Source organism: Neoarius graeffei, chromosome 19 (assembly GCF_027579695.1).
Source record: "Neoarius graeffei isolate fNeoGra1 chromosome 19, fNeoGra1.pri, whole genome shotgun sequence".
Taxonomy (NCBI): domain Eukaryota; kingdom Metazoa; phylum Chordata; class Actinopteri; order Siluriformes; family Ariidae; genus Neoarius; species Neoarius graeffei.
The window spans coordinates 65490527-65506661 of record NC_083587.1 but is presented as its reverse complement, the minus strand read 5'-3'; the positions used below and the strand labels follow the sequence as shown (position 1 = coordinate 65506661).

Genomic DNA, 16135 nt, shown 5'->3' with positions numbered 1-16135 from the left:
TAAGTCCGGAGTAATACAGCGTGTGTGATGCAGTTATAGGAAACTAAATCAATGACAGAGTAGTCACTATTACCACCATGAGGTTTATTGTTATACTAGCTATAGCAAATGTTTAATTCCTCATACGCCACAGCTATTTGTCAACAATTATGAATTTATATTAATTAGAGAAACTTTAATGCTATGGAATGTCCACAAAATAACTGCGGGCTGCCACCAACGCCACGCCTCACTGCGAGCTGCCACCAACGCCACGCCTCACTGCTTGATCCAGCAGCTCCTGTTTCAGATCCTTCACATTTATCTCACTCACCTGAACACTTACACACCTGTTTCTACGGGTGTTCACACGGCACATATTTGCATCGATGCTGCACCGATGTATTTTGTTGCGATATATCTTACACCGGTGTAAATTTTGTGGAGCGTTCACACGTCACAAACCTGCTTACTAGAGAGAAGCGTGTGAGCACTGGTGCAGCCCCACTTGCGTTCACACGGCAGTTTTTGCGACCGTGCTATACGATAGTAATAATGCAGAAATGAAATATGCGCATGCGTGAAAATGTACTTCCTTTTCCCGGTTGTCATGGCATCACCAAGCGCCGGGAAAACAACGTGGATGAAGACACCAGTGTTGCCAGATACTGCTGATGTTTTCCAGCCCAAAATATGTTCAAATCTGCCAAAAATGCACTTAAAACCGCCCAATCTGGCAACACTGGAAGACACGCAGTTCTGTTGTTGTTGATATTCGCCATTTTGGAAGCGCAAAATACCAGGATGCAAATTATGCAATGCCCGTATGTAATCAACTCTCCTCATGCGTAGCGAGTCTACCCCTGTAGCGTTCAGATGTCCCATTTTATATCGGTGCTGCCCCGCAAACTAGCATTTACTCCGGAGTAAATTTCTTAAACCACCTCCCGAGCAGGGTTAGATTTGCACCGGTTTAAGCAGCTTTCAGGGGCTACACTGGTATAACTTTGTACCGTGTGAACGCTCTACCAGGGCAGCCCCGGTGCTACACCGGAGTAAAAGTTGCCATGTGAACACCCCTTGAGTTTCCTGCTTCCTCTCATCATTATGGTGTACATCAGTCGCTCATTTCCACACGTTCGTTATATTTTACAAGCCCAATTCTGAGCGTTTTTCTCATTTTTGCTCTGATTGCCCCCCTGTGTACAACCACGCCTGAAGATTTGGATTTATCAGTAAATATTTTACTTGCACCTGCTTCAGACTTTATAAATGGTGACGGTGATGATGAGCAACATTGAGTTTACACCAAACTCAACGCTCACTGAAACAGAGTTTAATAAAGAAGAGTAGTTTATTACCTGTAGGCACAGACTGGCATGTTTCACCCATGTTAATAACAGGTAATAACTGTTAATAACACAGTAAATAGAGAATCTAAAATCACTCCAAAAGCAAAAATGTGATTCTTCAACCAACAGCTTTATCTTTTCCCAAGAAAAACCCTAAAACTCAATCTGCTCAGAGATGGACAATAAAAACAAGGCATACGTTCGGGCCTATTTCAGGATTTTTCAGCATGGTTCAGTTCCTCCCTATCACTCACACACACACACACACGCACACAGAGAGGAATGCAGCCCGGCTCAAATTTAGCACAATGCTAATAATTCAGATGGACATCAGCGCTGCATAATTACACTAACACTGTAAATAACTACTGCCGTGTTTACATGAAGAACATTAGTCATCAATTCCTTTAGCTTCTGACGTACAACCAAAAATCACTAAAATCTTTGTTCATTTGTTTGACTGTTAATAAAAGCTGGCTATAAGACACAAAAAAAGGCCACACGTTCACATCACATCCCTGAAATCACATGTATATCTTTATCAGCTGACTCAAAATTATACGTAAGGACGTACAAGTGATTTGAGATGGTTACATTTTTTCTGTGGTCCAAATCCTGCGCTCTGATTGGCTGGCGAGCAGGTCTGTATCTTACGGTACGGACCCCGGTTACGGACCTCTGGCGACTTGCTCGTTCACAACAAACATAGTAGCATTTTTTGTCAACATTTATCTTTTTTTAACAAGATTTATTTATAAGATTATCAAAAATCTTATACATTTTTGCCAGCATTTCTCAAGAGAACAGCATTAATTTTACAGCATGGATAGCGATAACGACAGCGTTCACAGCGAAAGCGAGTTTTACTACCCTGAGGAAGAAGAAATAAAAGAAAACATTTCAGGAGAAAGCTAAAAACCTCTAACTGTTGCTAACGCCGAGCAAAAACATGGCTGAATCCTGAATGACTCCTATTTGTATAAATCGGGGACTACATAGGCGGCAAAATGTAGTTTTTTCCTGCCATGGAAGTGCACTTGTATACCGAGGAAGAAGCCATTTGCATTACAGCCGTGAATGAGGATTCAAAATGGCGGCTCGGCTCGGTTTTCCCTTTCGGGCGCTCTCGTTTTCTGTTAGAATTTGGTCAAGAAAAAAATAAATATATTATTTACCAGCTTAAGGTCGGTCCGTATGGTGAAATACCGTGACCTCGGCCTTGAATACTGACCTCGGCCCAGAGCGCCTCGCTCAGTACTTTCAAGACCTCGGTCACGGTATTTCACCATACGGACCTCCCAGCTGGTAAATAACATTTTTTTCGCGGTCCGGTTTCCATCAAATCCTGCGCTCTGATTGGCTGGCGAGCGGGTCCGTATCCTACGATATGGACCCCAGTTACGGACCTCTGGCGACTCGCTCGTTCACAACAAAAAACATGGTAGCAATTTGTCATTTATTTTCGCATTTCTCAGGAGAACAGCATTAATTTTACAGCATGGATAGCGATAACGACAGTGTTCACAGCGAAAGCGAGTTTTACTACCCTGAGGAAGAAGAAGAAATAAAAGAAAACATTTCAGGAGAAAGCTAAAAACCTCTAACTGTTGCTAACGCCGAGCAAAAACATGGCTGAATCCTGAATGACTCCTATTTGTATAAACAGGGGACTACATAGGCGGCAAAATGTAGTTTTTTCCTGCCATGGAAGTGCACTCGTATACCGAGGAGGAAGCCATTTGCATTACAGCCGTGAATGAGGATTCAAAATGGCGGCTCGGCTCGGTTTTCCCTTTCGGGCGCTCTCGTTTTCTGTTAGAATTTGGTCAAGAAAAAAATAAAATATATTATTTACCAGCTTAAGGTCGGTCCGTATGGTGAAATACCGTGACCTCCACCTTGAATACTGACCTCGGCCCAGAGGGCCTCGCTCAGTACTTTCAAGACCTCGGTCACGGTATTTCACGATACGGTAAATAACATTTCTTTCATAACATTTCCAGTTTAAGATAACTTTTTAGTTATTGAAAACAGTAAACGACCTTTTTTAAAAAAATTTTAATCCATCTGTTATTTGCATTGTTGTGATTTCAACAAACAAGCAAGATTAAGTTCAATTTTATACGCATCATGCTTAAAATAAGAAAATATGAATGTAAACCCCACCCATAACTCTGCCCGGCCCATAACCCCACCCATAACTCTGCCCGGCCCATAACCCCACCCATAACTCTGCCCGGCCCATAACCCCACCCATAACTCTGCCCTGCCCATAACCCCACCCATAACTCTGCCCTGCCCATAACCCCACCCATAACTCTGCCCTGCCCATAACCCCACCCATAACTCTGCTGCTAGTCCTAACTAATTTCTACATAAAATAAAAGTTGTGTGAATTGTGACAAATTTGCAAGTGCGACATTACGTGGGGTAAAAAAATCGAATGCTGACGCTACTCAAAAAACAAATTTGTTTTCATGAGTTCCAAAACAATTATGTTCCACGTGTTTTTTCATACATAAAGAAATGATCATAAACCTTCATTTAAACCTCTCTTATAGACCAGTTAAACCGCGATAAAATGGGACCATAAGTAAAGATGTCACGATAATCACGTCTACGATACACTGATATCAGTTAAATATCATACTGTCATTTGAGATGTCATGTGACCGTGTTTTTATTCAATTTTGTTTGCTGATACTATTCTAATTTCTTTAACAAAATAGTCTCACACTTACAAATTTGTGACTATTTGTCCTATAAGTTTTGTACACAAACTGACAGAGGTTAAAGACCCACTGACAACTTTTTACACCACGTAATATGTGTATTTATTGTTTTATTGCTGTATTGTGAAATAAAATATCCAAAACTCAACTTGAATAAAGGGTCGTCTTTGTAGAAAATCAAGAATTTCAGAGCCGATTTTGTGTTTTTTGCCCCGGCTTCTACAAGCGCCATGAGCCATTTGCCCGTTTTTGCCGCTAGGGCGAGTGACGTCACATCAGTGTATGTCGTTCTGGATTGCATGAAAACAAAACATGAAGCAGGGAAGCTATCGAGATTGTCTGCCCTCACGTCTATTAAAGGTTCTGTTTAAACAGCATAATGTCTTAAACATATGGTCCTGGTCACGTCACACTATTGGTCCCACTCCAAAAAACATCATGTCTAAGCTCCTGTTAGATCATGTTAGATACAGTAGCTACCAGAAGTTTAGGTCATATTTATGCAGAAATATCAAAAACTCTAAAGGGCTCACAAACTTTCAAAACATGCCGGATGACATCTTATATCTATCACTCCACACATATATCATGTATATTATCCTAACTAAATATCAGGGATGCAAACAGCGCGCCTTTTGGCGGATGGCGCCTTTTTCACGGCTGAATCGCACAGATCTGATTTTTTTTTTTTGGGGGGGGGGGGGGGGGGGGGGGCGTTGGAGTGTCTGATTATAATTTCAAAGTAAATTCTGTATTAAAATGACTAAAAAAGCAAATCTGTTACAGTCCATGAAACAGGAAGTATAAGGATGAGGAAAAAACAGTTTAAATCGGGAAGCTGCGCACATTTGTGCAGCCTGAGCGGCAGGACTGAGCAAATGTGCGCAGCTTCCCGATTTAAACTGTAACAGATCTGCTTATTTAGTAATTTTAATACAGAATTTACTTTGAAATTATAATCAGACACTCCAACGCCCCCCCCACCAAAAAAAAAATTCGGATCTGCGCGATTCAGCCGTGAAAAAGGCGCCATCCGCCAAAAGGCGCGCTGTTTGCTTCCCTGAAATATATGAAGCAAGGTACTGGGCTTTCAGTTGTTGTACATTACTGGTATTAGCTGCTTTGGCCTATTGATAAGTAATATGCAATGGTATAAGACGCATTTGTGACGTTACAACAAATTTTAAACAACATACATGTATTGAATAACAACACATCGCCACGTACCCTGGCTCGTTCTCTTTTGGCAAAGGCACCACCGGACTTTCGCTTTTTGACCGTCCCTTCGGGGGGTCTGCTGTCATCTGTTTCTCTTTTGACAGATTGATTCGGCCCGGGCCTGTCAAACAACGTCGGCACAGCTGACTGCTCCAACACCAGTGGATAAGTTGGATCAAACGTTCTTCGAGTTCTGGACGACAAAGTGAAACAGTGCTCCTCGAAATGTGCTGAACAGAGACGTGACCATTTTGTTGACTTCCAGTTCGCACGTGTTTTGGAAACGTTTCTTTCCCACTCTTTTGCTATTTCAGGGTGTTTTTTCCAAGGAAAGGAATGGAGTTTCACTCCTTCCGACGTGGTGTTAGAACACCCATAAGCCACACATATAATCCCTTTTCGGTTAGACGCCATTTAACTTTTTCACGCAAGGAAATCACAAAACCACAGCTCAATATCACAAAAACGACACACTGATGTGACGTCACTTCCGGCATCTCTGAATGAGCCCAGTTCTTATCCAGGTCAATCTCCCAGCGCGAAATTTAAAATTACTTCTGATGTTTAAAACGGACAGTTAAACCAAGAATCAAAACCAGAATGCATCTTTGGAGTCATATATTGTTTGTTTAAAAATTAATACGAAATGACTGTCAGTGGGTCTTTAAGGTTCGAGTCAGGGGCGGGGACTGGGGGCGAGGTTTGCTTTTGTAACTTTTCTTATGTTTCTTTCCTTGTTGGTTCAAATTCATACAATTCTTTTTATCAGATTTTTCTTTCAACGTCTCGTATACTGCGTCTGTAATCTCGACCTGGATCATAAACAGCTTTTTATTCGGATGTGATTCATTTTCTGGACATTTATTATGATTAGCACTTGTTAACTGGGGGCGGGTGTGGCCATGCAAATTACATTTGACCATTAGCAGGTCACATGACCATAATGTGTAAAAACTAGACCAGTTCTTGGAGTTTGATAATGAGCCTAAAACCTAAAGACGACTCCTTTTCTTAGATAAGACACATCCTTTCGAAAAAGAGTCGTCTTTGTTTTTATCATTCTGAGTTTTAAACCTGATTCGGTTTTGGTGGGAGGTGATGAAGAAGAAGAAAAAAAAAAAGCGAGTACTTCCTGGAGTGAAGAAAAAGTTCAGTTCATCTTTTCTGACAGGATAGAACGTGTAATCTTTTCAGATGTATACCATTAACCCCTTCAACGCCCTTGGACGGGTCACGTACGCCATGAAACCTTTTACCGCTGTGCCTTAGGACGTACGCTACTCGTCATAAACACCTCCTTTTATGTACCTTACATGGCACGTTGGCCTAGTGGTTAGCGTGTCCACCTGTCGATCACGAGTTCTATTCAGAGTTGGGTCGTACCAAAGACCATCTTAAAAATGGTACCCAGTTACTTGGTGTATATTGTGTTTTCAAGTACTAGTAATTCATGTTTATGGACAGGTGTTCTCATTGACGACCCGTTGTCAATGAGAATTTATTTTTACTCTACAACAGTGTTTGTGATTTTTCTATATTAAAAAAATAGAAAGTTCTGAACAAGATTATCAAAATATCCCAATTTTGACCTATTTTTGCCCGATATGCCCGGCACATTACAATTAATTATGGGTGGCAGCCAAGGGGTTAAAGAAAATGACTAACACGATGGATTCTGGCAGGACTAAAAATCCCAGACATGCCTCACCAGTGAAACTAATCCCATCTGAATAAGGACATGTTCAGCCTTCAAGCATAATTTCCAAACATACAATCACAATTTGACTTCTTGTGCATGTTTTTTTTTCAAAAAGTGGTGATATGTTAAATTGCACTTCTTTATAGCGTTAAAGTTTCTACATCTGACACGGTGGTGTGCTGATTAGCACGGTCGCCTCACAGCAAGAAGGTCCGGGAACTGCCTATCACGGGTAAATTCAGGAGCAAGATCAATGTAATTCTCCTATTTTATATTAAACTTTGGTCAAATATCTGTCACATTTTGTGTAATTTTTTTACTTTGTGCAATACCAGAAAAATTCAGTTGAAATCGAGCCATTTGAGGCGAATTGGTCCGCCTCTGAAAAAACTTGGCATTTGGATTTCCTGGCAAACATTGATTTTCATGGCGTTGCGTGCGGGACGCCTCCTTCTGAATCCTACGTCAGCGCTGGTTTGTTTATGAGAAAATGACCTGGTGGTTTTCTGCAAATTTCTTCAACGTTATCACGTAATTATTAAAATGGTTAACAGATGTATCATAGGAGGGTGTAGCAACACCAATCTTGATGGGATTAGTGCTCATCGTTTCCCAAAGACCGAAAGAAAGAAAAAGAAAGCACAACTTTATTCATCACACACTTGTGAAATTTCCTCTCTGCATTTAACCCATCGGAAGCAGTGAACACACACGAGCAATAAGCACACACACACACACATACCCAGAGCAGTGGGCAGCCATGCTAACAGCGCCCGGGGAGCAGTTGGGAGTTCGGCGCTTCGCTCAAGAACACCTCAGCCCAAAGCCGTCCCATATTAACCTAACCTGCATGTCTTTGGACTGTGGAGGAAACCGGAGCACCTGGAGGAAACCCATGCGGACACGGGGAGAACATGCAAACTCCGCACAGAAAGGCCCTCGATGGCCGCTGGGTTCGAACCCAGAACCTTCGTGCTGTGAGGTGACCGTGCTAACCACTACACCACTGTGCTGCAGTCTCAGTGCACAGCCAGTGTAGACCAAGCGCTCCAGTGAGAGAGAAATCTGGCTCCAGACTCATCTCATCTCATTATCTGTAGCCGCTTTATCCTGTTCTACAGGGTCGCAGGCAAGCTGGAGCCTATCCCAGCTGACTACGGGCGAAAGGCGGGGTACACCCTGGACAAGTCGCCAGGTCATCACAGGGCTGACACATAGACACAGACAACCATTCACACTCACATTCACACCTACGGTCAATTTAGAGTCACCAGTTAACCTAACCTGCATGTCTTTGGACTGTGGGGGAAACCGGAGCACCCGGAGGAAACCCACGGGGAGAACATGCAAACTCCACACCTTCTTGCTGTGAGGCGACAGCGCTAACCACTACACCACCGTGTGCCGCCTGGCTCCAGACTTCCTTGGGATTTTTCCAGACGCGTTTTGCTATTTTAATTTTTTCTGCTGTGGACAGACAGCCTTGTGCAAAATTACCCTTCTGGATGAGTGTGTAAAGGGACAGACTTTCATATTAAAAAAAAAACCCACGAAACTGGTCCAGGATGTGCACTTTAAGTTCTACAAACATCTCAATCCTGACTGGCTGCTTCCGGTGCATTTGCTGACAGGTCTGGGAGTGTGCTGCTGGAACTGTGTGCTCAGTGTCCCTGCTGAGGCGGAGTGTACCTGCTTTCTCCCTTTGTGTTGGAAGGTGGAGGCTGCAGGATGGTCTGGTTCTCCTCCATTTCCACCACACATTTGGTGCTGAGCTCAATCTCTGCAAGCACAAGACACTCCAGCATTACACAAACAAACAAACAAACAAACAAAAAGTTCTCCAACTTGCTCAGGAAGAGATATTCAACTTTATATCCAACTCTGAAACGGATCTGAGGTGTTGTGAGTGTGCTGTGGAGCTGCTCCGCTCTCCCTCTGCGCCATCACTCTGTAGGATGCAGCAGCAGCAAGGAGCAAATTCTAAGAGTTTATTTACACACAGGAGGTGGAAAAAGGGCTGAAAATGCAGATGTGATCCCCGACTCACCCCTGCGGTTCATGGGCCGGACTCGGACAGCGACTTTTACCTTCGTATCCGACATTTTAGTCCAGTTCGGTGTGTGAGGCAGCAGAGCCGCGTCCTACAGCACAGCCCGCTCTGAGGGGAAGCGCAAGCCCGACGAACGCAAACAAAACTCTCCGTGCAGTCTCCAGGAGCACAAAAACAACGCCTGAAGACCAAAAAAAAGGTGTTAAAAACCCCTTTAAAACCATCCCCACCATTCCCGAGGAACAACACATCAAAACTCCAACATAATTACTTCAGGTTTTTCTTCCCAACCGAGCTCTCTATTTATCTCTGGGCAGGAAAGACCCGCTCACGGGCTGCATCCCAAACGCCTCCCTGACGCCCTCTACAGCGCCCCTAGATAGGGCGTGACACAATCACGGTCCTCGCTCGACGTAGCACACTCAAGAGTCCAATACCGAGCGGTTTGGGATTCGGCCTCAGAATCCAGCCTCAGTCAGCATCCCGACCGCCATCTTCCGCTCGGAAGCGGTTCCTGAGTGGCACAGAAACCCATCTCTCTCTCTCTCTTTAAGTGGCTCCTGACGTTTTACTAATTTCTACACAAGTCAACTTCCTGACGTTTTACTCATTTCTACACAAGTCAACTTTAAAACGCCTTACAGACACACAGGACCAGAAGAAATCAGAGCGAGAGAGAAGGGGAAACTGGGGCCGTATTCCAAACGGCGGCGCACTGAACACCTAGTGCACTGCGTAGCATGTTTAAATCATTATTTCAAAAGGTATAATAGTTCACTCATACAGGAAGTAGGGAGGGATTTGGGATTCGGCCAGGATTTAGGGCGATTCAGCGGGAAGTTTAACACTAAAGCAGATTTAAACACTTTATTTTTTAAAATAAATTATTCCAATTAATATGTTAAAATATTTTAAAATACTTAATTTTTATTCTTCTACTTTAACTGCATTCTCTGTTGAAGAGGAATGGATACCTAATTTATGTGTTAAATATGAAAAGTAATTATTAATTAAGTATTTATATGTGAATGATGTTTTTATCTATTTTTTTAAAATATTTTGTTTTATATGTCTTTTTTTTTTTTTTGCTCCATATGATTCAATGTACAGTACATGGTACACAGTGAGTTGCTTTTAAATCTGCTTTTATAAATAAATCTTACTTGTTTACATCATGCAATAATGGGAAACGTTTATTTTTATTACAGTAAGCTGATATGACACCAAGATATCGATATTGCAATATTTTTAACATAGTGATAAACATTTCCAGGAATCATGGCTTTCAGTGAATGTGTGACTTTATAACTATATTATTATTATTATTATTATTATTATTATTATTATTATTGTTGTTGTTGTTGTTGTTGTTCCTCGTAATGAGTCATTGTTGAAGAATGGAAAAAGATTGATGTTGCAAAATGTCGCCAACTTGTTCATTCCATGCCTAGAAGACTTGGTGCCGTCATTAAAAATCATGGAGGCCATACAAAGTACTAGATGTAGTAGTTTTTGTTGTGGGGTGTACTCATTTTTGCACCACCCTAATTTGAGTAAAACTGAAAAATGTGTAATCTAAGTTTATATTATTAACTTTAGTTTCACGTTATAAGTTAAACAGATGCTATTTCAACATTTTGGAAATTGTTTGTGTTCATTGAGATATTGTTTAAAATGTTACTTTTCAAAGGGGGTGTACTTATTTATGCTGATATATAAATTGCACACTTGCACTCCATGTGTGCACTCTTTTTTAAAAATTTCCACACTTACTCAAATTTTGGGGTGTTTATACTTTCTTTATCTTTTAATATAAAGTTCCAGAAGTGTAATAAATGAAATGTGGGTGACAACAATCCAGAAAATAAACACAAATCAACAGAATATTATAGCTGAGAGGAGCTTCAAAATAAAGAGAGATTGGATGCAGTTATAAAGATAAAAGTTTGACTCTGAGTTACTCGGAGCAGTTTTTATCACATCGAGGAAGAGGGATGCAAGCTTTTAAACACCCACGCTCAAGCAATTTATGCTATTTTCACTAAAACACACAATTCAACCATTTTTGTTACTTGTGATAATGAAGGAACATCTGTGCAAAAAGAAATAAACTAAACATCACTTCAGAAAAAAAACCATTTAATCGTCCTGAGGGTATGTAAACTTTTGCACTGAGCTGTGCGGATTATTTGCATTTTTTGCTGGTTAGTTTGGGTGACACACACATTCATAGGAGCCTGAGAGTGTGAGTTTGTTCAGTAGGCAGTGATGTGTGTGTGTAAAGTCGTTTCTATATTTACTGTACACCCATGTAATGTAATGTAATGTAATATAATGTAATAAATAAATCAATAAAAGCATCAGAAACAACAAATCTTTTCATAATTTGTCACCGGATTTTATTTCACTTTTATTAATTTGCTGATTTCACTCATTTAAATGAAACTGTTCTCCATATTTTTTATTTTTAATTTGAGATGGCCAATGTTCTACTGGATACACAACCCAACAGTTTGACATCATAATTACAGTATGAATTTTCATTGTTTCTCGCGGTATAAGTCCTCAGTGTCGGTTGTGTAGACCTTCACGGTGTGATCCCCGGCATCCAGGACGATCAGCGTGTCCTCATCAGTCGCCACTAATCCCACAGGATGCACCAGTCCCTCTCGAACGAGTGGAATTAACTCTGGTTCTTTACTGATATCTCCCAAACTCCACACGTTTCCCTGGTGCACATCAGCTACGATTAAGTCGCCGTTTCTGTTGAAGGTTACAGACGAGATGCTCAGCCTCAATGGACGTAAACTGAAAGTGTCCAGCTGCTTGAGGACGACATAATCGCTGCTGAACACTTTCAGCTGTGTCAGCTCAGGACTTTCTTGAATCTGGAGATGTTCCACCACTACGATGAGTCCAGATTCTCTACAGCAAGCAACAGCTCGTGGAGTCTTTAGATCTTTAACCACCTCCTTCTTTGACAAAACCATGCCGCGTCCATAGTCCAAGACAATCCGCCAAAGTGTCCCAGTTTCAGCATCGGTCACTCGGATGTTCCACAAGAGGTCCACATCAACACCCCAAGGAAGCTGAAACAGGTCTGAGATGGTGGCTACGGGACTCCCTGTCGACGAAAAGACCTTGACTGAGCGATCTCCTGCATCCGTCACAACAATATGGTCGCCGGGAGAAACAGTAACATCTAAAGGATGGCAGATTTCGAAGTTGTCGTGACCATAGCGGCCAAAACTGCGCAAGAACTGACCACGAGAATTGTACACAGTCACTCTCTCATGCCCTCCGTGTGCCACCAGAACATCTTGCGATGCTCCAAACACAGCTACACCAGTTGGGTTGATGAGTGGACCCCATCCTCCGAAGGTGTGGTGTAAATGCATAACCCCTGACCCGAGATCTCTCTCCAAATCTCGGGTCTTTTTCTGCAGGAAATACGAACCAATCATTTCCTGAAGGTCGATGAGGATCTGGCATTCGTAGGTGCCACCTTGATCGCATTGCTTCCTGCAGAAAGGACACTCGAGGCAGCGTGATGCGGCCTGAGACAGGGCACAGACACACCCCAGACAGATCACATGACCGCAGGGAAGGTTGCGTGGTCTTCGTGCTCTGGGTTTGGATGAAAATGTTTCAAAACACACTTTGCACTCGAGCAGATTGGAGTGGATCTCATCCAGGATCTCCTCAGCTCTTCTGCTGGGAATCGTGAAGGAGGTCTCAGACATCCTGTGACATACTGCTTGTTTCCTCAGAGGGCCTTCAGTTCCTTTAGAGGTCAGAGAGAGAGAGAGAGAGGAGAAACTTAGAGAGACTCCATATTTCCCAAGAAGCCGCTGGGTCACGTGACTCAGGCAGAATAATGCGTATTTGCTGCCCCCTAGTGGTAAAGGTTGTCATAACTGTAATGACCAACATACTTAATATTTATAATTTAGGATCAACAACTACACTACCGTTCAAAAGTTTGGGGTCACCCAGACAATTTTGTGTTTTCCATGAAAAGTCACACTTTTATTTCCCACCATAAGTTGTAAAACGAATAGAAAATATAGTCAAGACATTTTTCTGGCCATTTTGAGCATTTAATCGACCCCACAAATGTGATGCTCCAGAAACTCAATCTGCTCAAAGGAAGGTCAGTTTTATAGCTTCTCTAAAGAGCTCAACTGTTTTCAGCTGTGCTAACATGATTGTACAAGGGTTTTCTAATCATCCATTAGCCTTCTGAGGCAATGAGCAAACACATTGTACCATTAGAACACTGGAGTGAGAGTTGCTGGCAATGGGCCTCTATACACCTATGGAGATATTGCACCAAAAACCAGACATTTGCAGCTAGAATAGTCATTTACCACATTAGCAATGTATAGAGTGGATTTCTGATTAGTTTAAAGTGATCTTCATTGAAAAGAACAGGGCTTTTCTTTCAAAAATAAGGACATTTCAAAGTGACCCCAAACTTTTGAACGGTAGTGTACATCTAAAAATATATTTATCAAATAAATATTAAAGTTGACATACTGATCTTTTTCATTTTGGTTAATGGTGCCCCCTACATTACCCACAATCCCTTTTCTTGAGTCTGTCCAGCTCTCTCACCTTATAAAGTGAAGTTGAGAAGACAAAAATAAACGGAGCTTATGGTGTCCTGAAAACATAAAATATTTCAGCTTCACCTCTGTTACAAAGCACTGACATTGGAGACTCCTTCCATAAATATTACACAAACACATTTATCCTTCCAGAAAACATCACCATATTACAGATCACACACAACGACAAGCTGGTACTATGGAAACGAGTGTGTTTGTACAAACCTGTGATTTGAGTCTGTATTAATATCAGAGCTGTTGATATAGAAAATTAATCAACACCTTCTGACCAACCAGGACCCAGAATTCAGCAGCACTCTGGTGGAAATGTAATAGAATGAATCTGTGTAACTATAAATCAGAATCAGAATCAGAACCAGCTTGCCTTTATTGTCATTGCATGTTAACATTGAACAAAATTTGTTGTCTCTCTCTTAAAACAAAGGAAAAACTGAATGAACCCCATTCACTCACATGTATACACTTCAAAAGAAGCTGTCAGGTGAATGAGCAATAACTATAATATATATATATATATATATATATATATATATATATATATATATATATATATATATATATATATATATATATATATGTGTGTGTGTGTGTGTGTGTGTGTGTGTGTGTGTGTGTACAGTCCTGTGCAAAAGTGTGAGGCAATGCTGTAGAGCAAAAATGGCTTGAAAAATAACGAAATGAAATGTTTCAACATTAAAAAATACTATAAACAGTAACTAGTAAGCCATAATAGATTAAATGAAGCCAGTATTTGGTGTGAGACGACCCTTTGCTATATATACACACACAGTGGCATGCAGAAGTTTGGGCACCCTTACTGAAAATGTCTGTTACTGTGAATAGTTAAGTGAGCAGAAGATGAACTGATCACCAAAAGGCATAAAGGTAAAGACGACACATTTCTTTTCAGCGTTTTCCGCAAGATTTGTGTATTATTTTTGTTTTGTACAATTGGAGAGTGAAAAAAGAAAAGGAACACCATGCGAAAGTTTGGGCACCCCAATACATTTGAGTCCTCAAGTAACTTTTCCCAAGGTTCCAGACCTTAATTAGCTTATTGAGCTGTGGCTTGTTCAAATTCTTCGTTAGGAAAGGTCAGATGATGCAGATTTCAAAGCTGTATAAATTCTCTGACTCCTCAAACTTGTCCCTAAAATCAACAGCCATGGGCTCCTCTAAGCAACTCCCTCGCATTCTGAATAATAAAATAATTGATGCTCACAAAGCAGGAGAAGGCTACAAGAACATAGCAAAGTGTTTTCAGGTAGCTGTTTCCTCAGACTGTAATGTTATTAAGAAATGGCAGTTAACAGAAACAGTGGAGATCAAGGTGAGGTCTGGAAGATGAAGAAAACTTTCTGAAAGAACTGCTCGTTGGATTGCTAGAAAGGCAAATAAAAACCCCTGTTTGACTGCAAAAGACCTTCAGAAAGATTTAGCAGACCCTGGAGTGGTGGTGCACTGTTCTACTATGCAGCGACACCTGAACAAATATGACCTTCATGGGAGAGTCATCAGAAGAAAACCGTTCCTGCGTCCGAGCCCCAAAATTCAGCGTCTGAAGTTTGCAAATGAACATCTAAATAAGCCTGATGCATTTTGGAAACAAGTCCTGTGGACTGATGAAATCAAAATAGAACTTTTTGGCCACAATGTGCAAAGGTATGTTTGGAGAAAAAAGGTGCCAAATTCCAGGAAAAGAACACCTCTCCGACTCTGAAGCATGGGTGTGGATCGATCATGCTTTGGGGTCGTGTTGCAGCCAGTGGCACAGGGCACATTTCACTGGTCGAGGGAAGCATGGATTTGAATAAATACCAGCAAACTCTGGAAGCAAACATCACACCATCTGTAAAAAAGTTGAAGTTAAAAAGAGGACGGGTCCTACAATAAGACGATGATCCAAAACACACCTCAAAATCTACAATGGAATCCCTCAAGAGGCCCAAGCTGAAGGTTTTGCCCAGGCCCTCACAGTCCCCTGACCTAAACATCATTGAAAATCTGTGGATAGATCTCAAAAGAGCAGCGCATGCAAGACAGCCCAAGAAACTTGTAGAACTGGAAGCCTTTCGCAAGGACGAATGTGTGAAAATCCCCCAGGTAAGAACTGAAAGATTATTAGCTGGCTATAAAAAGTGTTTATAAGCTGTGATACTTGCCAAAGCGGGTGTTACTAGGTACTAACCATGCAGGGTGCCCAAACTTTTGCTTCGGGCCCTTTTCCTTTTTTGTCATTTTGAAAATGTAAAAGATGAAAAGAAAAAATTGTTTTTGCTTAAAATATAAAGGGAATGAGTCATCTTTAACTTTATGCCTTTTGGAGATCATTTCATCTTCAACTTGCTGAACTGTTTACAGTAACAGCAATTTTGACCAGGGGTGCCCAAACTTTTGCATACCACTGTGTATATATATACTAGTGCATCTCAAAAAATTAGAATATTGTGAAAAAGTTCAATATTTTCCATCAG

The 16135-nt window shown here is 41.4% G+C and overlaps 2 protein-coding genes across 7 annotated transcripts in view; both read right to left on the bottom strand.

Moving 5' to 3' along the window:
• The window catches only part of kif13a (kinesin family member 13A), a 97512-nt gene extending 88133 nt beyond the window's left edge, over positions 1 to 9379 (bottom strand). For 5 of the 6 annotated variants that reach the window (XM_060900450.1, XM_060900454.1, XM_060900453.1 and 2 more), the window contains exons 1-2: positions 9028 to 9379; positions 8670 to 8760 (exon numbers count right to left, since the gene is read on the bottom strand). In XM_060900450.1, the coding sequence (XP_060756433.1) occupies positions 8670 to 8760; positions 9028 to 9082 (146 nt within the window). In that variant the 5' untranslated portion in view covers positions 9083 to 9379. The remainder of the gene's footprint in view (positions 1 to 8669; positions 8761 to 9027) is intronic. The other variant, XM_060900451.1, reaches the window with a different exon arrangement.
• A 2027-nt stretch (positions 9380 to 11406) lies between these two features.
• Positions 11407 to 12858, bottom strand: LOC132868026 (E3 ubiquitin-protein ligase NHLRC1-like). The gene has a single exon (XM_060901007.1). The coding sequence runs from the start codon at positions 12771 to 12773 to the stop codon at positions 11571 to 11573; it is 1203 nt and encodes a 400-aa protein (XP_060756990.1). The 5' UTR covers positions 12774 to 12858; the 3' UTR covers positions 11407 to 11570.
• Between the last annotated feature and the right edge of the window lie 3277 nt (positions 12859 to 16135).

Excerpts from the sequence above, each read along its gene's own strand:
- LOC132868026 (XM_060901007.1), bottom strand. The coding sequence starts at position 12,773 with ATGTCTGAGACCTCCTTCACGATTCCCAGCAGAAGAGCTGAGGAGATC.